Below are 26,703 nucleotides of genomic sequence, written 5' to 3'. Positions count from 1 at the left end.
ATTAAGTTACACACCATAAGCCAACATCTTCTTCCCACTTCAGATGGACACTGGTAACTGAGCTTTGCAAGTCCTCAAAGATAGTCAGCAGACTGGCATTACATGAAGGAAATATCAGTAAGAACAGCCCCCCTCCTGGGAATGCCATATTGCAGGCAATTCAAAATAAGTCCAACTTATATTTTAGCATAAATCATTAAATATGGTCATAAAGACCTTCCCTTTCTTTGCATCTGTAAAATGAAGAAGAAATGAGGTAAGCTTCACAGTTAAGCAGATATGAGCATTTATCTTAACTCTGTCTTCAGTAGACCTGTCACTGTGTAATTGCTTGCATTTCTAAATCTCAGTTTCCTCTCAGCAAAATGAAATGTGAAATCCTAATGAAGTCTCCAGCTCACTGTGCAGACCAAAGATAACAAGTAGGCACATAGGTCTTGCAACCCTTAAGATGTGCCAGTCATTGTTCTACCCATAGGGGGCGCTGAGGCAAAACATACACACCGGTCCATCACTCTCAAGAGGTGTTCAATAAATGACAGTTGTTATTAATGCATGCAAACGCTCCACCTTTGAGTGCAGAGAAATACTAGATGGGGCTCTGCCCTTCAAAAGCTGGCGGTGGTCTGCAGTGTTTTAACAAATGTTTGAAGATGAAAATAAAAAATAAATAAAAAGTGTGATAGAGAAAATAAACAGCAAAAGGTACCAGGAGGGAGCTAAGGAAGAGTTGGAAAGCAGGACACCATTAAGGCTACCTGTGGATCAAGAAGCACAGAGCTCACCTTAGTGGGTGGCCCTCTAGTGGTAAGAATAAGCAATAACCGCAAAAGGCAGACTAGGGAACTGCATACATACAGGACAACATTTCTCCTCTTGGAAAAGATTTTGAAAAACAAATAACCCCACAATGACGCACACGTTTGCGCATATATCTATGCACATTTACATCTGTGTTTTCAAATCTGGGTCTTCTACTTTATTTACACTGTAATTATGTGCTTGGTGTGCTTATAAATCTTGGTACGATTTAAGGAAGGGAAAGTGAAGAAATGCTCTAAGTTATTTTGGTCTCTCTTCTCCACCAGATCTCATGGTGCATAAGTGCCACCCCATGTCATATCCTTGCTTGCTTTCTCCTGGGCCTTCAATTTCGACTGCCAGGCACTCAAGCATTCCTTTGCAGGGAGAAAAGAGAAGAATGCAAAGATGCCTTTGTGCAAAACCCCTCTTAATGCTGACATTCTTTCATTTATCATCCACAGTACAGCAATAATGGCCCCTAGGGGATCACCATTCCTGTTCAGGGCTGAGACGGTCCAATGTGCTGAGATTATTATCATATATATGCTTTTATGTATTGTTTAACAAAAAAAAAAAAGTCTTGAAAGGAAGATAACCACGGAGTTTAATTTCCTGGGTCTGGGCACCCGACCTCTGTGCTGTATTATGTTCCTTTTGTGGACTCTGAGATGCAGAGGCCCACGTGTGTGCTTGCAATGTCTATTACCTTACTCCTTTTTAGGGATGATTAGTCTCAATAAAAGGCAGCATTTTCTAGGGTTCTGCATGAATAGCTTTGACTCTCTTGTTTAAAAGAGTGCTTGCATTGTCCTTAGCATTTCACTGAAAGAAGTAACTAATTGTAGGCAGACGTCATACACCTGCTGAAAGTAGGCCTCCTGCCTCTACCGTGCCCCCGACAAAAGCCAGGTATAGGCAGTTTGTGTGTGCAGTAAGTGTGATTCACTTGTAGGTAGCAAAAGCAAGGAGTGTCAAGAGGATGCAACTCATTTTGAAGCCATAAAAAAGTAAACACTGGCTGTGGACACTGTAGAATAAAGATCCCCTCCTTTCCCTGTGGAGGAATTGAACCCCACACTGAATGCCTAGTGTACTTGGTGTCTGGTGTATTACCTGAACATAATTGGACCTTAACCCGAAGTCATTATTAAGTGCTCAGGAAGCAGAATTTAATCTTAACCATTGGGAGATAAAAAGTTTTAATAGAATACTAGTATTCAAACCCCGATCACAGTTGTTATGTGCAAGGTGGGAACTTGTGGCTCATAAAGAGCATTTTTCTACGTTTTTAAAAATAATTCTTTTTAGGTTAGCATACAAATTTCATTGTGCTGTTTAGTCATATTTTTGCTTATTGACTTTTCCAATAATACCAACCTTACAGAAACTCTGGAAATACTGGCTACATGAAAATACAAAATCTTATAATGGTACCCACCTTCACTTACAGGTAAGGTCCCATGCAGCTTCTTCTCCACAGCTGTAGAGAACATGTGACAATTAACTGTGGTATGTACACCACTAACCTTCCTGCAGGGTTGTTTTTTCTTAGAAATAATTTTCAGGAATAAGTATTACAGCCGGGCGGTGGTGGCGCACGCCTTTAATCCCAGCACTCGGGAGGCAGAGCCAGGCGGATCTCTGTGAGTTCGAGGCCAGCCTGGGCTACCAAGTGAGTTCCAGGAAAGGCACAAAGCTACACAGAGAAACCCTGTCTCAAAAAACCAAAAAAAAAAAAAAAGAAAAGAAAAGAAAAGAAATAAGTATTACATGTTTCTGCAAGGTCTTCAAGTTGTAGGTAATTCCACATCTGATATAGTCATACTTAGTGACATCATATTTAATTTTGAGTAAGGCTGTATGACTGTGCATGCACTGTGTGGGGAGGAACACTTGCTTGTGCATGCACATGGGAAAATGGTTCAGCATTGTGGGAGACACTTTTCTTGGGGAGATCACACACACACACACACACACACACACACACATAGTGTGTCACCCCAGAAAGAGGGGGGATATTTCATTTCAGAGGAAATTTCTATACAGTGCTCAGCAGTTAAAACTCTTACCCATTCAAGCAGTTGGACCAGAGTTTGGATCCTCAGAACCCAGGAATATGCCAAATGAGTGTTGTGGCCTGCCTGCAATTCTAGTCTCAGAAAGCAAGGCAGGAGATCCCTGGAGCAAGCTAGCTAGAAAGCCTACCCATATCTGTGAGCTATGGATTTGCGTGAGAAACCCTGCCTCAAAGAATAATGTGGAAAAGAAAACAAGGAAGATTTTAATATCAGCCTCAGGCTTCCACATACTTCCACACTTATAGGCGTACTACACACACAAAGCGATAAAATAACAAACTTCAAAAGTGATAGCATTTTAAACATTACATATATATATATATATATACACACACACACATATTCATACATACAGAACACATGTATGTATAACCAACATATACATACAAGTGGCATGATGATAAATAATTGTACTCTTTGTATGCTCATAATCTGACTATAGGGAAGCTAAGGCAGAAGGATGGCAAGCTTGAGGCCAGCCTGAGCTTCACAGTATGATTTTGAAGCCGGCTGGTGATCATAGTGGGACCCCATTTCAATGTATACCCCCAACAAAAAATATACACAGATGTACAGCTATAGATGAGAAGTAGAGATCAGTAAGTAATAGCTACTCTATTTATAAATCTAACAACCTTATCTATTATGAAAGAGATCAACTAAATACCAAAAAGCTCTCACTCACCGGCCTAGATGACAGAAAGCTCTTGACTCTCAGTTGTGGATAATACTCAGAGCCCATATGGAATCCATCAACCTTATTTTCTGTCTGTCTTATCTCATTTGGTTAGGTGCTGATGTTGGCATTAGCAATGATACTGTAAAGGCTGGAACCTATTAACTTGAAGAACAATAAATAGTAAGTCTATGCAAACAAATGAAAAACCTCAGCAAGTACAATAGGTGAGGAACATCATTGAATTGGAGAGAAAAACCTAGTGAGGACATCCTGGGATGCCCTGGTGCACTGAATCCTAATTAAGATTCATGGTGATAAACAATTTACAAAGTGTTTCTTTGTATTCATGATGCCTGTTTCCAAAACCAGGAAAGGAGCTCATTGTTTTGACAGATTTCCTTCCAAAATTAATTTTAAAAATTATAAATAATACTCATCTTTAAAGATTGGCCTCTTAAAATTATCCTTTGTGATACCATTTAACTGAGGTTTTGAAAATACTATTTCCAATCAATCATTCTTTATTTGAACTTTGACAGACCTCCTTCTTGATGTGTTTTAAAGGAAAGCATTCCTTGGGACAATAGCTTGTCTGTGGGCAATCATCTTCATAAGAAAGAAACATGTATTAAATACTCAATAGCAGTTAGAGACTATGTGCCACAGCAAACCTGAATTACATTCCCATCCATCTATAACTCTAGGCTGGACCAAGGGCACATATTTGCTATAGACAGTGTGGAGTCAACAACCAACATAGAGATCATGTGTCATCCCTTCTGTGTGGTTTGAATAAAATGGCTCTCATAGGCTCATATAGTTAAATGTTTAGTCACTAAAGAGTGGCACTATTTTAAAGGATTAGAAGGATTAGGAGATGTAGGCTTGTTGGAGGAGTGTGTCACCGAGGCGGATGTTGAAGTTTCAAAAACCCATGCCAAGTCAAAAGCCTCTCTCTCTCTCTCTCTCTCTCTCTCTCTCTCTCTCTCTCTCTCCCTCCCTCCCTCCCTCCCTCTCTCCCTCCCTTCATCCCTCTCCCCCCTCTCTGTCTATGTCTATGGATCAGGATGTAGAACTCTCAGTTAGTTCTCCAGAACCATGTCCACCTGCATGCCACCATCATGATGATAAAGGACTAAACCTCTGAAACTGTAAGCAAGCTCCAATTAAATTTTTTATTTTATAAGAGTTGCTGTGGCCATGGCATCTCTTCACAGCAACAGAATAGTAACTACGACACCATCTTTATCTCTAATATATCAGAAATGGCCATCCATTGATGGAAGATCAAAATGTGTCCATTTTCTCTGTGTTCTTGCACATGAACTATATAAATATCAAATAGACAAGATTTTTGCATTAACTTAGATATGCATAGGGGTTGGCTCCCTTTTCTTCTTCTACTTTCTGCTTTTCCCAAGCTTCTTGAGGTGCCACTGGAAAGAATCAAGGCACCTGTCTCCTTTCAACGAAAAATCTGGTGCAAAGGGCCAATGCTTTTGTTTGGAAATGTAAGCACAGAAAAGGGAGAGAGTGTTTGATAAAAGGTTTCTCAAGACAATGGGCTTGCAATGTGCCTGCAGACAATCTCATTTTAAATGACATTTAATAGCTTTCTCTTCCACTTCACTGATAAACATTTCAGTGTAACTGATCACATTGAAAACAAGACATGGGTATTTGAGCAGAAATGAGGTTTCTTGTTCTCAACTATTTTCAAATGGCTTTCTGCTGTCAGAGAACAATAAGGACATCCCCCAGAGAAAGAAATCCTCCACCTCAATCCAAAAGCAGCAGCTGGAGTGTTCTCTCTCTCTCTCTCTCTCTCTCTCTCTCTCTCTCTCTCTCTCTCTCTCTCTCTCTCTCTCTCATTACTCTAACTTTCTGGACTAACAGCTGAAAATCATAGAAGCTTCATTATAACTACTAAAATGCAAAAGAAATAAAGCTTTTTTTTTGTTTCCTGTTGCATTTACTTCTCAAAGCACATTTAATCTGATTGCCTCTAATTGCCAGTGATTGTTCCAGCTAGGGTTGCAAAGACAGGCGATGTTCTCCTTAGCTACAAGTCAAATGACTTTGCAGATGGTGCTTGCATAGGTGAGGCAGATGCCCCTTCTCCCCAGCTGGAAGTCTCGAGAGTGATGGTGAGGAAAACTGAGTTTGAGCTGTCATAGGAGCTCCCTAAGTGTATGTGAGAGCATGAGCCAATTAGGAAAGTCTGGCCACATTGCAGGTAGTTCTGCGAGACTTAATGGACAGTCCGTAAAGAGTGATAACATTGGAGTTATCAGGTGATTCAGTGAGTCAGTTCCTCCTTGTACAAACACACACTCATGCTGGGTGCAGTGGTGACCTGAGAGGTGGCTGATAAAGAGGACACAGAGTATTCTGAAGTCCCCCATAGAGAAGGGACACAGGCAGAAAACTCTGTAGAGACATGGGCGATGGCCAGGTGTGCAGGAAAAGGCAGGAGAGGGATCACACAGCAATGGCAGCTGACAGGCAGGACTGCCAGTAGGAAGGCAAGGTTTAGAAGGTGGACAGATGCCATGTGAAGAGAAGAAGCAATAGTAGGTGCTCAAATGTTGCTGATGTTCTGATTGCATGGCTGGACAGAGCTGGTGAGGCTGGGATTGATCTGGCTTTGCCAGCAATGATAACAATTATATTCATGAACCACAGTATTCCCTGCAGTGTGAAATGGTCTGCCATCTTCCAGATGGTCAAGCCATCATGGTGAAAAAGGCTTCCTCCACTCAAGAGGCAGAGACAAAAGGATCAAGTGTTCTCAGCCAGCCTAGGCTGCAAAGTGAGACTCTCCAAAAAAAAAAATTCAATTTCCTAAATAAAAAAAAAAAGGCTACTTTTTCTTAGAAATGTGCTTTTTTTATTTCCTCCCCTCAGATATAGGATAGTAGGCTAGGCTAATGGACATGTTTGTGGTTGAACTATTGTGTCCAAGAAGGTGTGCACCTTGGCAGTGTTTTTCTTATTCTTGTCCATGTGGTAGAATGCTTGCTGGTGAACTTGCAAGTGTCAGTCTATGATGGATGGGTTTTCTCCAGGGACTTTCTGATTATCTACTTTTTAAAGATTTGACTCAGAATCTAAAAATAGTAGGAGAGCAGGACAGCAGTGAAGGATTTATCCCACAGGTGACTTCCCAGCACAGTGGCTCACAGTGAATTCTTGGTTCTCTTCATTCTGGAACACCATAGCTCAGAGCATATGGACTTCATTACTAACAGTCACAGGCAAAAGCTCTTTACCCAGAAGACCAATGGGGCAGAATTTTAGATAGACCAGTGGTAGAACTGCTTTGATAACCTGAACTCAACCAACAGCCCTGTCGTCTCAGGGCCAACAAATTGTTCTGAGGTTTCATTTCAAAACCTTACTCTTGAGTTATCTAAAAAAGAAAAGTACTGGGCCAGTAAGATTGCTCAGTTGGTAGCACCATACCTGATGACCTGAGTTTGACAACTGGGACCCACATGGTAGAAGGAGAAACATAATGTCCTCTCTCTCTCTCTCTCTCTCTCTCTCTCTCTCTCTCTCTCTCTCTCTCTCTCTCTCTCTCCCTCCCTCCCTCCCTCCCTCCTTCCCTTCCTCCCTCCCTCCCTCCTTCTCTCTATTTCCCTTCCTCCTTCCCCCCCACACACATCTGTACACACACACACAATAAAATTTTTAAAAAAGAAATGATACAATCTCCTCTTTGGCAGGGTACTCCAAAGGACTGAGTGCTCCTAAGTCTTTCCTATCTGCACACTGTCTGGTTGTGGGTCTGTGTGTTAATTTGTTAATTCTCCTCTACTGCAAGGAGAAGCTTCTTTCTTGGGGATTTAATGAGGCATTGATTTATAGGTATAGCACTAAGTCATTAGAAGCCATGTCGTTGCTCTATTCCTTTAGAAGAATAATCGTAGGTTTCCCCTAGGCTCTCTGGCCAGCAAGCCCCAGCTTGCTCCCTTCCTTCCTCCCTCTTCACCCACTGACGTCACGGGTTACCACAGCCATGGCCAGCCCTTTGTTAGGTGAGTAGTGGGGATCTGGACTCCAGTTCTCATGCTTACACAGCAGTGTTCTTAAAGAAGATCCATCTCCCCGGCCCCTATGTGTGATTTTTAGTGTTCCAGCCTTAGAAATCCTCTTTGGTCTGGGTCAGATGGGGAAGCCAACATGTGTTTGTTATACTCTGAGAAAGCTAAAGTATATAAACCCCAAGGCTAATTTGTTAACCTAGAGACAAATCCACCCCATTCAAGGGCATTGGACCTCAACTTCTCCTCTGCCAGCATAGCAATAGTGACAGTGAAAACACATTCTCTGTGTCCTTCCTAGACTGGGACTAAGTTTGGAGATGGACACATGTTGGTGCAGGCCTGTAATCCCACATTTGGAAACATGATGAGCACAGGTTAAAGGCCAACCCGGACTACATAGTAAGCCAGGCTATCTGGCCAGAAAACTTCCAGGGATTCCTGTCTGTCTCCCATCTTACCGCTGTAGTGCTGGGATGACACATGCATACCACCATGTCCAGATGTACATGGTTCCAGGGTTCCAAACTCAGGTCTCATGCTTTTATAAGAAGGACTCTACCCATTTGGGCCATCTCCTCAGCCCCCTTTTTATTGTTTACAACAAATACACCTCTACAACCAGGTATACAAAGTTCAGTCTTGGAGCCATGAGTGAAGCCACTGCACACACAGCTGCTTAACCCATGAAAGCTACTCAATCTACTCTTGGTCATGGATTTTGTCTCAGCAGCCATTCCTCTGTACCCTTGCTCAGAAACGTTGTGTTCAATCACCATCATAAACCAGTTTGGACAAGGATATAAAGCCAAGGACAGTAGGGGTCAGCTCAAAATCCACAAAAAATATATCCAAGAAAAACTTTGAAAAGTAATTTTAAAGCTAGAAGTCACCACCATCACCAGGACATTACTGAATTTCTGGAAAGCTTCTAGTCTGTAAGTTAAGGGTTTCCTATGTGTACTGTTTTTCCATGTTTATTCAACAGCTGCCAGAGTCACTGTTGAGGGGCCCAGAGAGATGGCTCAGTAGGTAAGAGCTCTGGCTGTTCTTCCAGAGGTCCTGAGTTCAATTCCCAGCAACAGCATGGTAGCTCACCATCATCTATAGTGGGATCTGATGCTCTCTTCTGTGATAAATGTATACATGCAGATAGAGCACTCATATACATAAAATAAACAAATAGATTTTTTTTTTAAGTCACTGCTGATCTATTACACAAACTCTACTCAGGATCACTAGGAAGCAGAGTCAGCTGGGGTGTCTATCAGAAGAATAGATAATGAACATATGGTACATATACACAATGGAATCTTATTCGGCATGACTTCTAACATAATACAGGGGTATTCGTGAGGAAGCAGATGGAGGAACAGAGGTTTGTGTGCAGATTCTGTGAAGCAGCCAGTCTCAGCATCCCAGGTGTGAACACTCGTCTTGGGATGCAGGCAGGAGAGTGCGTCTGACCAGTGTTGGTGAGTCTTACATCTCTGAAGCCACAGTAGCAATGCTCCAAGCCAATGCATCCCAATGAGTCATCACGAAGAAATAACTCTGGTATCGTAACCCATGTCTGCTAGAAAGTGCCAGAGTGGAAGGCCCTGAGGAATGGGGAAGCACCACCCTTGTCCATTCTCTTCAGGGTCACTGACCCATGTGAGATTATTCGCATGATGGTGCTTATGTGGAGAACCACCCTCCCTTCACCTTCAAGCCCCAGACAGGAAAAGAACAGCAGTTGCAAATTATCACCAACTTGGCTATTGGGAATTGAATGGGATTCAGACCAACATCTGATTTATGAGTGGGTGCTGCAGAGAGCATCGTGCACTGTGCCTTTTGAAGCAACAGTGTCTAGAGACAAGGAAGAAAATCATTTGTAAAGGTCCCATCTAACCTAATGTGTCAGAACAATGGAAGGACTCCTTGGATCCAAGAACACTATGTACTTTCTATTAGTAATTAACTCTAGTAATTTCACCTGGACAAACAACCTTGTACCAGACAGATTCTATATGGCAGTCTAGCACCCCTGGAGACACTGGTGCTGTCAAAATAACCACATTTTGTCAAGAGAACTGGAAGATAGGAATTCTACCTCAGAGGTACTCCTAATGAGTCGTGTCACCAACCAAGATATTAAGCCTCCTAGAACCCCAGTTTTCAACCTTTAAATGAGGATGCTCATAGCTATTTATAGTAATCCATGGAAGGTCTTAATGAGTCTAAAATTTTACCACTGTAGGGATCATTAACCCACACGTGGACTAGGCAGTCAAGTTACAAATTTGGAGTATTCACTATGTATATTTGTTTGAAATACAACAAAATACCACACAGATTTGCTCAAACAAGGACTTTTCCCACATAGTTTTGGAGTTGAAAGCCCACAGTCAGGTGCTGATTTCCCCTTGCCCCAAAAGCCTCCTTCCCGGCTGGCAGACCATGATCTTCTCTGTGCTTTTATGTGATGGAAACAGTAAACTCTGGTTTCTTTTTCATTCTAGAAGGAGCCTGATCTAATCACAGAGATCCCACTCTCCCAATCTCATCTAAATGTAATTATCTGCCAAAGGACCACTCCAATTCCATCCCATCAGGAGCCAGGGCTTCATCAAAAGAACATTCAGAGCATAACACTGTAATTTTGAAATGACTGGTGTTTTTGGGTAGATTGGCAGAAAGGCAATGACATGGGACTATGTGAAATGATCTGAATGAGTTTTTCCCAGTCAGAAGCCAATAGCCCCAAGTCCTGCCTGACCACAAATAGACAGATCTTGTAAATGAATCCTTAGGAAAGTTGTTTAAATGGTGCTCATAAAATCCAGTTTGAGAGTTTGAGTAATGATGATTTCATTTTGTGATAATGGATGATTCATGTGGTACTTATCCTCCTCATAAAATTTATGCTTTCCCAGCTTTTAAAGGAATAAAATATCTTTGGCATGATGCTAAAATAAATGGAAAACTCCAGGTAATTTTTGCATAGTTGTAGTAGTAACCCCGAGCAGAGGGCCAAGTCAATGAAGTCCTGTGCCAATTCATAATCGTTATTAGCTCATGAGTAGATAGCAGGGCTAAGTGGGAATCACGGAGGAGACCACTGTGTTGCATAGATAAAGAGGAAGGATCTTGAATCTGGCACTATGTGCAACATTTGCTGTTGGTGGGAACCCCAACCCTCCACCACCTCACTTGGATAAGGAGTAGTAGGAGAGGGTGTTGGTCACAAATGGGGTAGAGAAAATGTGAGTGTCTTCATCCAGTAGTTCTCAAATTTTGCTGTGTATGCCAGCATCCCCTGGAGAGGTGGAACAAGCAGAGATGGGTGTCGTCCCCCGACCCAGAGTCTCTAATTTGTCTGGTCTTGGATGTAGTCTGGAAATTTTCATTTCAAACATCTTCTCTGGTAACATTGAGCCTCCTGCAAACTCCTTGTAATTCAATGAGAACTCTCACCCCAGCGGTGAGTCATAAATTCTAAGAAGCTGTTATTTGGGCTACTTTGTCCTCTTGAACAATTCAGAAGTTTTCGAATGAGGTAAGCATGGAGACTAGGCTAGCACACAGTTCAGGTTCCACTGAGGAATTTCTCAGTAGCAAAGAGGATTCGTGGTTGTTGTTGTTTTTACAGCCTAGCATTTATAATCAACTTCATTCTTTGTTCTTGATTTTCTTCTCTGTGTGTCACCAATTAAATGTTCTTCAGCTCTGTCTATATAGCTGAGCTTGGTGAATGAATGCTAGTTACTGATAGCCAAGGGCAAGATGTGAGGGACAGGAGGAGAGGAGACAAGAGACAGGGTGACCAGATTCCTTTTAAACCTGAAAGCTCCCCTTCCCAAGAGATCCCCAAGTCCTTGGTAAACCAGGATAGTTGGCCACCCTGGGATAAGACAGTGACCTGGTGTGGCAGGGGAGAAGGGATAGTGACGTTATTTATCACTGTTATAACAATATCAATGTTATATCAATGTCACAACACTGCTGATTCAGATTGACAAGTGGCCCTGACAACTGTAGCATCATGGGAACCTAGAAACATCCTTCGATATTGATGAGTTGCTTGGACAGATATTGGCAAGAATATACCTGCTGTCTTCTGACTAGACTTCAGCATGCAGCCATTGCTTAGATACCATAGAACTAGTTAATGAGTAGATGTGGATGCAAGCCCTCCTGTCTAAGCCTTATTAATTTGAAATTCCTCCATCTTTTTGCTCTCTTTTGTGGGTACCTTTGTACACTGTCAGTATGGGCAGTAGCTGCTATTTGCTCCACAGTCTAAATCTATAATAAAGTCCCATGATAAAGACCTTCTAATGCTCTGCTTATTAATTAGCACTGTTCAGTTGCTGTATATTGCAAAGCTGTAAAATTACAAGTTTGCATTCTTGATCCTACAAAACAGTGACATTGCCTGCAAAAAGTGTCCTTCATTTTGTTAGATTCAGTGATACATTTGGGAGTGGGAGTTTGGAGAGCTTGATATTATGCTTTGTGTTTCTATCTGTACAAACTTATGGTTTTGTTCCTGCCAAAGAACAAAAAGATCCAGAGATGAAGTTCATGAAAGAAAAAAGATTTGAATCCCTTGTGCTGGTCTTCTCCTGCCGCCTCACCTGGTCCCTCATCTCCATCAAAGGGGCTGCCTCCAGCAGAACTGTCTGCAGAAGCCTCATGGTGACCCTCTCTGTGATTGACAGTGACAGTAGAAGCATATCTATAGGTCTCTCAACTGTGTTTCCTGTCTCTGATAGACATGGTTCTCAGCAAACCGCAGTCCAAACAGTTCTGGGGAAGAACCATTATGCTAAACATTGCTAAATGTTTTCATCGTTGGTTGTGCCTAAGAGATGCAAGCTGCTGGTGGTCCTTGGGCTTGTACCCTCGGACCTTTGTTGTGGCCATCCATCCAGAACAAACGTGAACAGCTGCGTGTGTCACAGGACCTGAGATCTTCCTAGTCAACAGAAGGACATACAGAGAAATATTGAGGTTGTGTTTTAAAGCTAACTATGGTCTCATTTACCTCTGTCTTTTCCCCAGCCCTGCACCCACATGCTGAGGAAAGCATTTCCAGGCAATTCTGCAACTCCCTCACCGCTCCCTCCTTCCTCAGAAGAACTCAAAACTTTCCAGAATTGTCCCCCTGCAGCTCAGCACTGCTATTGTTTCTCTCAGAAAGAATTGGTACCTAAAGTCAGCCTGCTCAATCTTACTTCCTCCCACACACACACACCCCGCATCTTTGCAGGCGGAGATGGAGTAATTGAGAAGGCATATTCAAAATGTACCACTTCTGTTCACCAAGGGTAAAGAGCCTCAGTGGGGCCTCTGGCTTCCCTCTGAAAGCGCAGTGTTAGCTAAGTCCCCTTGCTGAGAAGAGAGGCTGGGTCTCCGTGACTGCAAACAAGTTCTCAACAATGGGCCGACAGGAGATGTTTCAGCAGGCTTGTGTGCTAGGGAGTCAAGGGCTGGAGGTGCTCAGCCAGCCTTTCTGTTTCTTGCTGTTGTGGAACTGAAAGAAAGCTTTCAAAGAAAATACATGGTCCCTTGCATGTTCCTGGGCTCTGGGCCCAATTTGAAGAATGCTTTTCTCTCCTCCCTCCCGTCCCCGCAATTGTTTATAATGTTTGCTAAATTTTAAACTTAGCTAATGGTTCAGAAATAGTAGCACAGAGAAGCAGGAAGAGAAAGGGGAGGGAAAGGAGGTAGATGGGAGGTAGAGGAGAAGGGAAAGCTGGACTCAGATTTCTCTTTTTGTGGGGCTGTGAGCTGGCATCTCTAGAAACGGCATCTGGGTAGAATTAGGTCGCAGATGAACAAGCAGACACTGGCCCTGAGTTGTACAGGTACCAAACTAGAGAAATACAGGATACAAAGATGGGTAACATAGTTTGGCCACCAGCTGTGACAGATGAAATAATGTCATTTTAGCCACCTTTGTGTATCTGTGACCAATTCCTGATGAAACAACTTAAAAGAGGAAAGACTCCCTAGGGATTATAATTTCAGACATGACAGTCCATTGGGCCGAAGAAGGTGTGTCAAGGCAAAGCAGTTTGCATCATGGCAGCCAGGGAGCAGAGAAAAAGACTACAGGAAGTGTCCAGGACAGATAGAGCCCCAAGGACACACCCTGATGTCACCCAGCTAGCTCATACCGCCCGCCTTTCCCATCTCCCAGTAATGCTATCTTATGCATCCATCAAGTCATTCATTGGGCCAGAATCCTGTTATCTAGTCATCTCTGAATGGGAGGAACTGGTCCATGGCTCCTGTATGGGCAGAGGTGTGGACCAGTCTGTATAGCAGAGCTTGCTTTCACACTGCTACATCAACAGTGTTCTCATTACAATTGCCATCTTTGCTGGGAATGAGTTTGCATCCTGACCAGTACACAAGATGACCCTCTGACTCTTCTATGTCTTTATTAACTTCTTAAAGAACGATAACCATCTTTTCCCTGGATTTTTGTTTCTGTTTTGTTTTGGGGTGTGTGTGTGTGTGTGTGTGTGTGTGTGTGTGTGTGTGTGTGTGTGTGTGTTTATAGCTGAACCCAGACTCTAAAGACATATCTTAGAGATAGTCTGCACCATAGGGAAGGGAGGCAGAGCACATGAATCAGGAAGGAGGGCAGGAGGTAAACCACAGTCTACCAAGACTTATAAGTTATCAGGAACTTCTGATAATCATCACTGAAAACATCACCAGGACACATGACAGGAAATAAGCAGAAACCCAAAGCAGAAGAGAGATCTGCCTTCATGCATGTCTTTCCCAAGCTCATGCACAATTGCAAAGTCAATGAATTTGAGCAGTGTGCCTTGGCTCTGTGCCCAAGTTCACCGACAATTCTGAAGTCCTCCTCTGCACCCCTGGTGCCCGGGTTACAAGGTCACTAGCTTATGGCTTCACAAGACCTCATTGTGTAGTCTGATTATTGGCTTGCTACAACAATGTTTGGCAAAATGCCTACTACAGGTCCTTGGTATGATTTTTTTTTCAGGGAATGAAAAGAAGGAAACAAATTAGCTGGCTGAATGGTCACTGTAGCTGAAAGGGGGCATGACAAAATTAACAAATAAATAAAAGCCACCAGTGTTTCCCTTGCACTAACAGCATCCTTAATTGGCCCAAAGCTAGCAGTACATTCCCCTCAATAAGATGTCAGAGAATGCCGCAGTGCACGTGGGTGTGATAACACAATGCTCTGTCAATTCAGAGAGCGCTCTGACACTCTAATTTCAAGTAGAGATTATTCAACAGGAAATGTGCATCTTGTTTGGGATGCTTTTCTTCTGGGGTTTTTTTTTTTAAGTCTTCTTTTTTCCAGATTGTTGTTGTATAACCTGATTCAATTCTTCTACAAAGAAGAGTCATTAATGTGTGATTACATGTTTTGCTGAGGGGTTTTTATCAGCTCTCCCTTTGCAGAGGGATTTGGTATGCTGATTTTTATTAGAAAATCTCAGTCTTTGGGACGTTTACAATTACAGTCATCCAGAAAATACACTGGAAGCTGAGTGCATGGGAATTTCATTAGAAACATGTACTTCACGTTCATCTGCCATTACCCATACATGATGCATGTGGACACGCACCCATATACATTCTTCTGTTTGGCTTCTATTGCTCACAGAAGAACATTAAATCTCCACTCTGAGTACATCAGCCATCAGAAGACCTTCCTCCTGCTTCCACTTCCATCCAAGAGTGAACAGACACTCATGCATCCTTGGACCAGTAACAGCTAAGAAGCTGGTTTATTTCCAATGGCTTATCTTGTCTTCTTGAGTGTTAAAGTCTTTAGTTTTCTTTCTGTTATGAGTCATCCCACTCTTTTAAAAACAGTGTAATTATCAGTATACCGGAAGAAATGCCTACCTTTTGTGTAAGTTAGTTTCCTTGCTGTGACAAAAATATCTGAAAAAAAAATCAATTTAAGAAAGAAAGGGCTTATGGAAGTTCACAACGTGGTGGTGGAGGCATGTGTGTAGGAACATGAGGTAGTTAGCCATATTGTATCCATAGTCAGGAAGCAGAGAAAACTGGTATGTTGATGCTCAGAAAAATTCAATGGTGATCATCAAATTGGATCTAGACTCACTTAGGAGATAGGCCTGAGGTGTCTGGGAAGGCAATGGAGATTCACCATGAATGTAGAAGGGACCATCTCATGACTAGAGTCCTAGACTAAATTAAAGGGTTAATAGGAGAAAGCAAACTAAATATCGGGGTTCCTGACTACGGCTGCAATGCCAGCCACCTCCTTCATCACCACCATGGAATGTACCCTCAAACTGTGAGCCAAAATAAGCCCTTCATCCCCTAACCTGCTTCTGTGGGGTATTCTGTCACAGCAGTGAAAAGCATCCTTCTTCCTCCAAACAAGACTTATCATAGTCACAATAGAAGCTGCTCATGCTTTGTGCCTTCTTCTCTATCCCTTTTAGCCAAAGATCTCTTGATTAGTTGTTGCCACACAACTCTTCCATGTGCCTAATCCCCACTGACCCATTAACATTGACATCCCTCTGTCTACAGCTATTCGGTAATCAAACAGGTTTACAAATGTTGTATCAAGCTAGACGGTGTTTACATCAAACATTCAGAGAATCAATTCCCTGGGTTTTCACCATGAGCTGTAGTTCCAGAAGCCAATTTCCACCTACCATTCCCCGAACCCTTGTGGCATTACAGAGAAATAAGAACACTCACTCAAGTGACTTAAGGTACATTCTGTATGTTCCAAACTGTCATTGTGAAAGTTGGAGTTGGGAACGCCTTCGCCCTCCCTTTTTTTATTTTTATTTTTATTTTTAAACAGAGGATTAGAACTAACTAGTTTTGGCAGACATTGAATTCAAGAGAACACTTTTAAGTCCTCTGGTGTTTGAGTGCATTTATTCTTGGCAAAGAACAATCTGGTGCTGTATCAAATAAATAAATAAATTCAGGTAAACAATAAGCAAATACTTAGTTTAAAAAAAAAGGATCACTCTTTAAAGGGCACTGTGGATACCAATAGCCCTCAGAAGAATATCATTTTAGAGTCAATGGAAATGGATAGGAATGTGAGGTCTGACCATCCAGAGAAGTGTTACACACAGACTTTATACCTAATGTGTCCCACAGAGTGCACGGTACAGTCAATCTAAAGGTTTATTCTTCGTCATGACTCCAGAGAGTTCTTGCTTCTCTGTGAGCCCTGGACCAGGCAGGAATAAGAACTGAGTGAGAGTTCTGCTCTGTGAAAAGCAGAATCTAGAGGGTTCGCCCAAGGTTACTCAAAGCCAAGAGTCAGCTTGCCTGGCTTTTCTTGTGCTGCCCCATGAATCAAAATCACCTTCTACCACCTACTCCTCAAAGGACAGTAGTGAGAACTAACTGCCCAGCCCATTCTCACTAAGATGTTGCATCCCTACCCTGCTTTCCAGGCTCAAATCACTGTTATGGGGGCCGAGGAAATGTCTCAGTAGGTGAAAATTCTTGCTGCATAAGCATGAGGACCTGAGGATCCTCAGACAAAAAGCTGGGTGCATCTATGCACACCTGTAACCCCGGTGCTGGGAAGAGAGGGACGGGAGGATCACTAGGGCCTTGCCAACCACCACCCTATTCAAAACAGTGAATTCCAAGTTCAGTGAGGGACTCCATCTCACAGAAATAAGGCAGAGCTGTCCTCCTCTGACCTCCATGTGCATACACAGCATTCCTCCCTACACATACATACACACACACACACACAAACACACACACACACACACACACAAACACAAACACACACACACTACACGTATGCAAACAGAGAGAGATTTCTCTAGTGTGGAGACCTGGGTGGGTCCTTATGCACTAATGGAAATGTTTCATTCTTTCTGGTGCAGGAAGAATATGCTAAGAAACTGTGGCTTGTATCAGAGTCTCTCAGGCTATTCTGAGGGAGAATGAAAAACCCACATGTAACCACAAGACAACCCATACTTCATGTGTTACTCATGAAATTCCACCATTCTGTGGGAATGTCTCCTCAGATGAGGATGTCCAGCATACCCATCTCATAACAGGCAAAGGCTAGTGCCTGCCCACGTAAAACTTAGAAGACCTCAGGGATAGATTTCCTGCTCTCCCAGCTACAGTAGTCTTGCTCATTGAGGCTGAAATTATATCTTTCCACCTAAGACTCATAAAGACTTGGCAGGCTGCCTGATAAAGAAAAGGCCTTTGTTGAGTGTGTATCAAATGCAAGGCTGGGTAGACTTTAAGGGAGTGAAGATCTCTGATGAGATCTTATCATGTTTTGTGGTGCGTAGAGGAAGAAATGGATAAAGAAGCATTAGGATTAAATGAACTATTTCCAGGGTACCGACTTAGAATTGGGGGTTCATGCAATCAGTCTTCCAGCCATTTAGAAGCTTCCCCAGCTCTGCTTGTGTCGACTACAGAGCGACAGTATGGAGGGGAGGTAGGTGCTGCTCATAGTCTGGACATACAGCACATGGCACACAGTTTCAGTAGTATAATGCAGTTCTTAAACGTCTGCTCCAGTACAGAGGGGACCACAGAGGCCATTGCTGGAGGCAGGGAGGGTGTGGGGAGACTGACAGTCACCTGAGCGAGAAATGTGAACAGTAACTTTAAACCAACTCAGAGGCAGAGCAGCAGGCAAGAAGCACATAGACCTGGCAGAAGAGGGAACTTTGCCAACTGAATGTGGAGACTGAGAAAGAATGTGGACCGGAAATATGGCTACTGTCCTGCCAGTCTGTTGCCCCAAGCAAGGAAGCCCTGTGAATCTGGTCAGCAGATGACCTTCAGAGCCTCCTTGGAGTGTTTTCTTCATCCTGTGCCCACTCTCCTGGGGTATACAGGACCTTCCAGAAGTCTCAGGCTCATGGTCTTATCTTGCCTTCCTCCTTTCATGATTTAAACCTGGTCTGGACCTCCATCACAGACGACATGAGAGCAGGCCAATGTCAACACGCAATCCTTTCAGCTGCCAGCGTTTACTGGATCTTAGGAACTTTCCATTCATTCTCTTATTTGTTCCCCACATGAACTCTCCGATCAGAAGGTATTATGTCCACTTGGCGGATGGCAGGGCCAGGCAGCCTCAAGGCCATGTGCTTGGATCTGACCACGGCAGTTTGATTCCACAACCCCCACTCCAGCATGTCAGCCCCTTTCACAAATACTAACAAGGCTGAATCCGGTCCACTCATTTGTAAGGAGTGCTCTTTCTCATTAGTGATAGCCAGGAGACTATCTGATGATTGGATTGGATCTCTATTGAAAGGCTATCCCTTGGAGCCATGTTACTCCTATATACCATGCAGGGCAGAGATGTAAAAATCCATGTGTTGAATGTTTACCATACCCCAGGCTTACCTCATGCCCAAGGAGGTCATCATTATCATCAACTCTGTTACATAGACGATGAAGTAATGTCCCAGAAATCACAAGACGATGCCCAGATTCATGTGAGAGTCAATCCCTCACATTATCTCAACACTGCATGCTTTTGACTCAGAGCACGGTCTGCTACAAGAGAGGCATGCCCCCACCCAAACCAATGTATGTATGATTAGGAGCCGAAAGTATCTATCCTAGGACATGCAACATGACTTTTTGTGATCTAAGCATGGCAAAGGTCAGGGAAGACCTGAATAAAGGAGCAGGGAGAGGCACTGTGGATAGAGAGAGGGAGAAAATACAAAGTAGCAAAACAGACTACTTGTTCTGCAAAGCCAGAAAATCTGCAGTGAAAGAAAAGGTGATTGTAACTCAAAAGAAAATTAGAAGCCTAGGCTAGGAAATAGAAAAGAATTGTCATTGAATGGTCATGATCTGGGAGATACCAAAGCCTCAGTCCCTTCACCTAAAGATGGTACTCTTTTTTTTTTTTTTTTTTTTTTTTTTTTTTTTTTTTTTTTAGTTTTTTGAGACAGGGTTTCTCTGTGTCGCTTTGCTCCTTTCCTGGAACTCGCTTTGGAGACCAGGCTGGCCTCGAACTCACAGAGATCCACCTGCCTCTGCCTCCCGAGTGCTGGGATTAAAGGCATGCGCCACCACCTCCCGGCAAGATGGTACTCTTAATAGTGCCTTTGTATACCTGTTTGTAACATGCCAAGCACAAGCCAGGTGCTATCAGAGTGACCCACTCACCCACCTGTGGGTCAAAGGATGGGTTGTTAAGGTAAGGACTCAAGGACAGGATCTGCACTGAAGGGGTGCAGAGTTGGGGGAGAAAGAACTGTGAGAACTTTCCCAAATACTCTCAGGTTTCAGGAAAGAACCATGTACATTGGGCAGCAGCCTGGTTGGAAATGGAAAGGCAGAGAAGTCAGGAAAGAGAGAATTGGTGCTTTTCCTGTTTCCTGTTGCTGTGTTGGTGTCTCTGAGACTGGCTTGTTCAGGAAGAGAAAGGTCATTTGGGCACGTGGGTCGAGAGGCTGGCAAATGCAAGAGCCGGGCTCTGATGACACACCAGTGCTTTGGCTGAGACACGGAGGGACAACCTAGATTTGTCATCACTGTCATAGTAACTGAACCAGCCCCCTGAGAGCGAGAACTCAAACATTCCATCAAGGTAGCATCAGTCTTCTCATGAGAGCAGATGTCCCGTGATATATTTGCCTCGTAACTGTCCCACCACTTCCCCATACTATCACCGTTTGGCGAAACATCAGTTCAAACCATTCCAACTATTGTTTTGTGAGAATGTTGACGCAGGCTTCAGAGGAGCTGTTCCTGCAGGGATGGTGGCAATAGCTAGTAGGTCAAAGAAGTTGGAGGACAAGAGCTCTTTTGACAAGTGTGATGTGTGATACTGACTAGGGAGACAGCTCTAATGATAGCATGAGATGCTCTTCCACCAATATGCCTATGGCTAGTTCTTTCTGATTACCCAGAGCTATGCTCAGATGTCACGTCCTATGAGAAGCCTTGCCTGATCACTCTAAGACAGGTCAAACACCATCGCTCTCCAGTTTATTGTCCTGTCTTAATCATCCTGAGGAAGTTATCCCTTCCTGTTCCTAGGAAAAGTAAGGACTGGTCCTGCTTGGAACTCAATCTCCACAGCTTGCAAATAAATGTCTTGAGCATAATGAGACTCCATGCATCCTACTGAATGGTATTACGTAGTGGTCAGTGTTATAAATTTAAATGCACTTAAGTGTGTGAGCAATTGAATCTGTAGTTTTGGGTTGTAGACAGGGAATAAGAAGTGATAAAAGCAAACAGTAACAGCCCAAACCCTTAGTAATCTATGTGGTGCACAAAACAGAAAAGAGACGAATAAAGAGGAGAAATGGTATTGTCAAGATAAGAAAAGAACCAAGGCTTAAAACTGTCCTGAAGATCAAGGACTTCTGTGCTATCCTGGGGTGTGGTTGGTCCCTGGGTGAGTGTGCTGGAAGATGGGTCAGCAGTATGGTACCACTGAGAGTTGTTGGAATCTTTAAGAAGTGGGACGTCATGGGAGGCATCAAGTCCTGAGTGCTCTTCCCTCCAAAGGGATTAGCCATTTTCACAGGTACAGGGCAGTTCTCATATGACTAGGTTATTGTAAACTATCCTGCCCCCTTCCACACATAGCCATTTTTTCTTTGCTTCTGTCATGTTATGACATCGTCAGGGAGCCTTATGAGATAGGAGCACTATGATGCTTGAATTTTATAAACACTACAATCTTGAATCAAATAAACCTCTTTTCTTTACAAAGTATACACCCTCAGGTATTTTATCACAGTAATGCAAAGGGGACTAAGACCAAAGGAATGCTAAACAAAACCCAGTGATAAGGTGATGCAGAGACATCGAGGAGAATGAAGTATGAGAACAGAACATTTGACTCTGGGTGGGAGACTCACTGCACTTCCAGGGAACATCTGAAGTGAAAAGAGTGTTTGTGGTGTAGAGGAGCGAGCCCTGCCACCTGCCCAGGACCAATCTCTAGGAACACATGCGGGAAACCCACAGTTGAAAAGCAGGGTAGAACCCGACGGGAAAAGAACTGAAGAAATAGTTCCAGAGAGAAGACGTTTAGACACAAAAGGAAAGAGATTGAGAGGGAGAAACAGGGTGACTTGGGACAAAAAGGAAAACTGTACCCACAACAGAAGGCAAGACAAACTGAACATACCCAAGAACAGAAGTCCCCAAAGTCCCCGAATGCTTTGCTCATGGCTTATGGAAGAGGGTCTCATCACATGGTCATAACCTCAAGCCAACAAAAATTAATATAAAACACCCAGAAGAAGTGCTAGGACTGGGCAGCCTGGGAAGAAATGTTGTCACGTGCTTTTCACAAATCAAGGGTCAGAATATAAGCAGACAAAGCAGTAGTCACAGTAATCAAAGAAAGAGGAAAATGATTAAAATTGTTAAAGAGAGCAGTATTGGGCCTCTTGTCACGGTATGGACTATGGACCCCCCAGTTAGAGTAAATCCCCATCTACTGTCAAAATAGGATTCTTTCCTGGCTCCTCTACTCCTTGTGAGGTTTGGGGAGTGGGGTTGATGGAAGAACAGTGCTTGTAAAGACTTGGAAGGCTGTTGTGGATGAGTGTGAGCTGGTGTTATGATGCTTACACGCACTCCATCATTCCACAAGTAACAGGACAGCTCCATGCACACCCTAGAAGAGGTGATAAATGGCTCCAGCAGCCCCTGCAAGGCCCTCACGGACTTATTTCAAGAACACTGACCCAGCAGGAGGCATGGTGACCTTGGTGATGTACTGCCCAGTGATAGAAACCAGGTACTGTGACGAGAGGACTCACCTCCATCCCCTCAGCTGTCACAGGAGAGCCATCTCCCTGACACTCCTTCTCTGATACATCAAGGCAAGAACATCAGGTGTTTGCTAAACACAAAGACCTTTTCAAGTTTTAGGAAGAGGCAAAGAAATGCCTCCCCAACCCCAGGTCCCAAGAAGTGTGACTTCTCAGTGCCCCGCACTCTCAGGAATGGTCCGAGTACCTGCAACTCTTTCTCCTACAGACCTCAGAGCTGGGATAGACTGAGAGTGGGCAGAGGTAGCTCAGCTCTAGGGCTGATGAACGTGGCGTCTTGGATTGTGCTCAGGCTTCATTTCTCTCTTATGTTTCCTGTCTTTCCTCCTACACGGTCATGCTCAGACAACCTTTCATTCTGTCTTATAAGATTGCAGTACATGTAAATGCCTTTGCCCGCTGGCCGGCCACATGCAGCTTCCATGTACATAGCCACAACGTACATTGCCACACACATGCCCCCATCTTGACCACCAGAACACAGAGGCAGGGAACTGCTCTGTACACTTTTGTTTTTCAGTGACTGTCAGACTGCTATGCATTAGAGGATTTTATTTCACTTTTCTGTAAATTTATAAATAAGTACAAACTGTCATTAAAAGGCCAAATACAAAGTGAACTTCGGATTATAATAGAATTAGATGCTAAATACTTAAGAGTTTCCTTTTATTTTTCCTTGCATCTCTGTGTGTGATGTATATACATGTTCACATATGTGTGTGCACACATGTATGCAGGTGTGTGCATATGTGTGATCATGTGTGTGGAGTCCCAAGGCTGATGTTGGGAGTCTTCCTGGATCACCCTCCAACTTATTCATTGGGATAGGGTCTCTCAGTCTAACTCAGAGCTCACAGATCCCTGGGGTCTAGCTAGCCAGTTTGTCCAGAGCTTGTATCTGGCTTCTGATTGCAATTACAGGCAGACTGCCACACCCACCTAGCATTTCCTTGAGTGTTGGGAATCTCAACTCCAGTCCTCACTCTTACCTGGCAAGTTCTTTCTCCACTGAGCCACCTCCCCAGTGCCAAATTCCTGGAATTTCTTCTTCAACAAAAATCATCATTGGTGCCAATACATCACTCATTTTTGTTATGTTCACATTGTGTATACACGCACACACACACACACACACACACACACACACACACACATACACACACACACATACACACACACACACACATACACACACACACACACACACACACACACACACACACACACAATACTTGCTCTCCAATAACTCAGATTTGAGGAAGAAGGGTTAATCACAAATAGGTGATCATAGGGAGGACTATTTTCACAGGTGTGCCATTTCAAGGATCCAGGGTGTGGGCTGCTGTCTGATACTTGAGCACTGGTCACAGTGCAATCTTGTTCTGCAAGCAGGGAGCCTCTCCCTGGAGAATCTCCCTCCTCCTCTTCACTGTAATCACCACATCGCTGTTTTTCAAAAGACAGCACTGATGAAGGACAAAGCTGAAGAGATTCTGGGGCTTCACTCAAATTTCTGTGCCACTGAGACCAAACATGGCATCAAGAAGTGTCTGCCAATAGGCAAAGCCACCTGCACACTTCAAGTCCTGTGCTAACAGACTCGCTTGTTTAACGAAGTAAGTGAAAGACGGATTTAAAATTTGGTTGCAATAGATTGAAGATCTTCTGTGGATCCTTTATCCAAGGACCCTGAAACTAGCGGGCCTGGATTGGGGCCAGGCTGCCTGAGGTCTTGCAAGCAGGAAGTCATTTTGTCCCCACCACCATGACCAAGCCCATCTTGCCGCATTCCTCAGGACAACCGCTGTGCTCCTGCCCCTGCATGTCCCAGACTCACCACCAGAGGGAGCCTTTCGCTCTCCCTATGCCTGTGCAAGTCCGTCCACTACAATTTCCTCCAGTCGCTGAGCAACCTTGTAGTAACTACCGTTTCATACAGAAGAAAAAGCCAGCTGTTGCCTTCCTTGACAGGGTTATGTGTGACCTATGCCTTGATTCATGCTATTTCGTCCCCTCTCACCAACCTCCCTTCTCACTCAGCCCCAGCTTCAAGGGTTTCTTTGTTGCCAGCACAAACTCATTCCCAACTGCAGGCCCTCTCCATGGCAGCCCTTCCTTCGTCTCCTGGAGTGACTTCCCCTGACAGAGACAACTGTCCAGGTAGCACCCTCACTCCAGCTCAGAAGTCCCTCAGACCTCATGATCAAGATGAAGTGTACATAGACCTCAATTTTTGAAAATTAAAACTACCCATGATGCTTCTGGCCCCTCCGCGCTCTTCAGTTTTTCTTCCCCAACAACCTTTTGTCATCTTTAACCCCCTTAATCTTCTGGCTATTCTATTTTCTGGGTTTTATTTTAGGTTCGGTTGGCATGTACTTGCGGGCTGCCGTCTGTGGCAGTGGTATACAGGTGCACTATGACTGTCAAATCGGGTTGTTAGTGCGTCTCACTCTGCAGACATGGGGTGTTCACTTGTGGTGAGAACATTCATAACTCTTGGTAGCAGTTTGGAAATACACAGTGTCCTACTGTTAACTACAGGCAATCTTCTGTGCAATGGAAATCCGGTCAGCTCTTCCTATCTGTACAGCAAGAAACCAGGACTTACTCCCCTCCTAACTGTAACTTCGTGTGTTCTCTGCCTGTCCCTGTCTCCACTCCCGACTAAAGCCTGAGGGAGCTGCATGTCTCCCTCTGCTTCTGTGCTGCTGTGACCCACCTGCTGACAGTGATGCATGACCAACACTGAGGCACAGTTCTTGTGTGTGTGTGTGTGTGTGTGTGTGTGTGTGTGTGTGTGTGTGTATAGAGGGGCGGTGTGCTTACATGGTCACTTGTGTACACTCACATATTGGTGCCAACACGGAGACCAGAGGTCAACCTCAGAGTCTTCCTCTGTTGCTCCTCACCTTATGCTTTGAAACAGGATCAGTCACTGATCCTGGAGCTCACTGTGGTTTCAGCCACCTGGCCAGCAGGCGAGGCCCTGGATCCTCCTGTGTTTGTGCCCAGAGCTGGGGCTGCAGACTCGTGCTACTGTGCTGGTGGTTACTGGAGGTACTGAGTATCGAACTCACATCCTCGTGTTTGCAGAGTAAGCAGTGTGTCCACTCATCCACCTCCCAGTCTCTCAGTTATCATTTCTCAAATGAGCAGTGGAAATCTGATCTTTATTCCTTGAAATAAAAACTTGGAAAGAATTTTCCTTAGAGCAGGAGGGCTACATCCTTCCTTATTTCACCTGCTTTTCAAGTGAAACTTATAAAAGATTTATTTTGCACTTACTCATCCATATTCATTACTGCTCCATGGTTCGGAGCCGGAAATTGGAAACAGCCTAGATGTCCATCAACTGAAGAATGGATAGAGGTAATGCTTTTGAAATATTGTTGTCTAGTCCTTTACTCTCTTGAACAAACAACAATTTCCCCAGTAGTGTCCATTTCCCAGGCTCAGGACGGCCAGCATCTTTAACGGCATCACGGAATATTTGGGTGACAAGTATGAAAAGTCAGTGTCAGCCATTTTACAGGTCATGTGACGGTTCAACTAAAAATGGAGGTTATTTAAAACGTAAGAACTGTTTCTAGAATTTCCCATCTAGTAATTAAGTATAGTGCTTGGCTGCAGATAACTGGACCCTCAGGAAGTTAAAACTCGGCTAGCTGAGGAGTCCAAGACTTTGAGAGGTGAAAGCGGAGTGCATAGGTCATCAGGTTCACAGTCTGAGCCGTACAAGGTCATGTGGCCCCAGAGTCTGCTTCATATCAGACACACAAATGCAGTGTGCGCTGGGAAACTAAACTCAAAGGGGGGGGGAAGGATGGAGGGAGGGAGGGAGGAAGGGGAGGGAGAGAGGGAGAGAGGTGTTGGGGGACAGCAATGGGAACAAGACTTTGCTATTATCTCTCAGCATACTTTTATCTAGGCTTGCTGTGGTAGTGCACGTCTGCAATCCCAGCCCCCAGGAGATAGGAGCAGGGGGATTTTCAGTTCAAGGCCAGCCTGTGCTGCATAGCAAGGCTGTTGTTTTATTTTTATAGAGCTTAAAGTTCACTGGCTTTCCCTACATCTGCAGAATCTCCACAAAAAACAATGAGCCAGGGTAATCCCTGCAGAATGGACTAGAAGGCTGGGAGCAGCAAGATACATCATACATGGATACTTAGTCTCTCGGTGGGTTTCAGACATGCAAGATGGCTACGTGGACGAGGGGGAGTTGAAAGTTGTATTTGGGGGCCCCTTACCAGTCCTCTCTTGTAGCCTGCCATACCCCTGACTTACAACAC

General features: G+C 43.9%; 1 protein-coding gene across 1 annotated transcript in view; it reads left to right on the top strand.

Moving 5' to 3' along the window:
* Positions 1 to 25,478, top strand: part of LOC131910692 (phosphatase and actin regulator 1-like) — a 140,554-nt gene extending 115,076 nt beyond the window's left edge. Inside the window, exons 4-5 of the mRNA XM_059262576.1 lie at positions 24,774 to 24,853; positions 25,341 to 25,478. Of these exons, the coding sequence (XP_059118559.1) occupies positions 24,774 to 24,853; positions 25,341 to 25,478 (218 nt within the window). The remainder of the gene's footprint in view (positions 1 to 24,773; positions 24,854 to 25,340) is intronic.
* Positions 25,479 to 26,703: the final 1,225 nt, after the last annotated feature.

This window comes from Peromyscus eremicus, chromosome 5 (genome assembly GCF_949786415.1).
Source record: "Peromyscus eremicus chromosome 5, PerEre_H2_v1, whole genome shotgun sequence".
NCBI classification, from domain to species: Eukaryota; Metazoa; Chordata; class Mammalia; order Rodentia; family Cricetidae; genus Peromyscus; species Peromyscus eremicus.
This window is presented reverse-complemented; position numbering and strand designations above follow the sequence as displayed.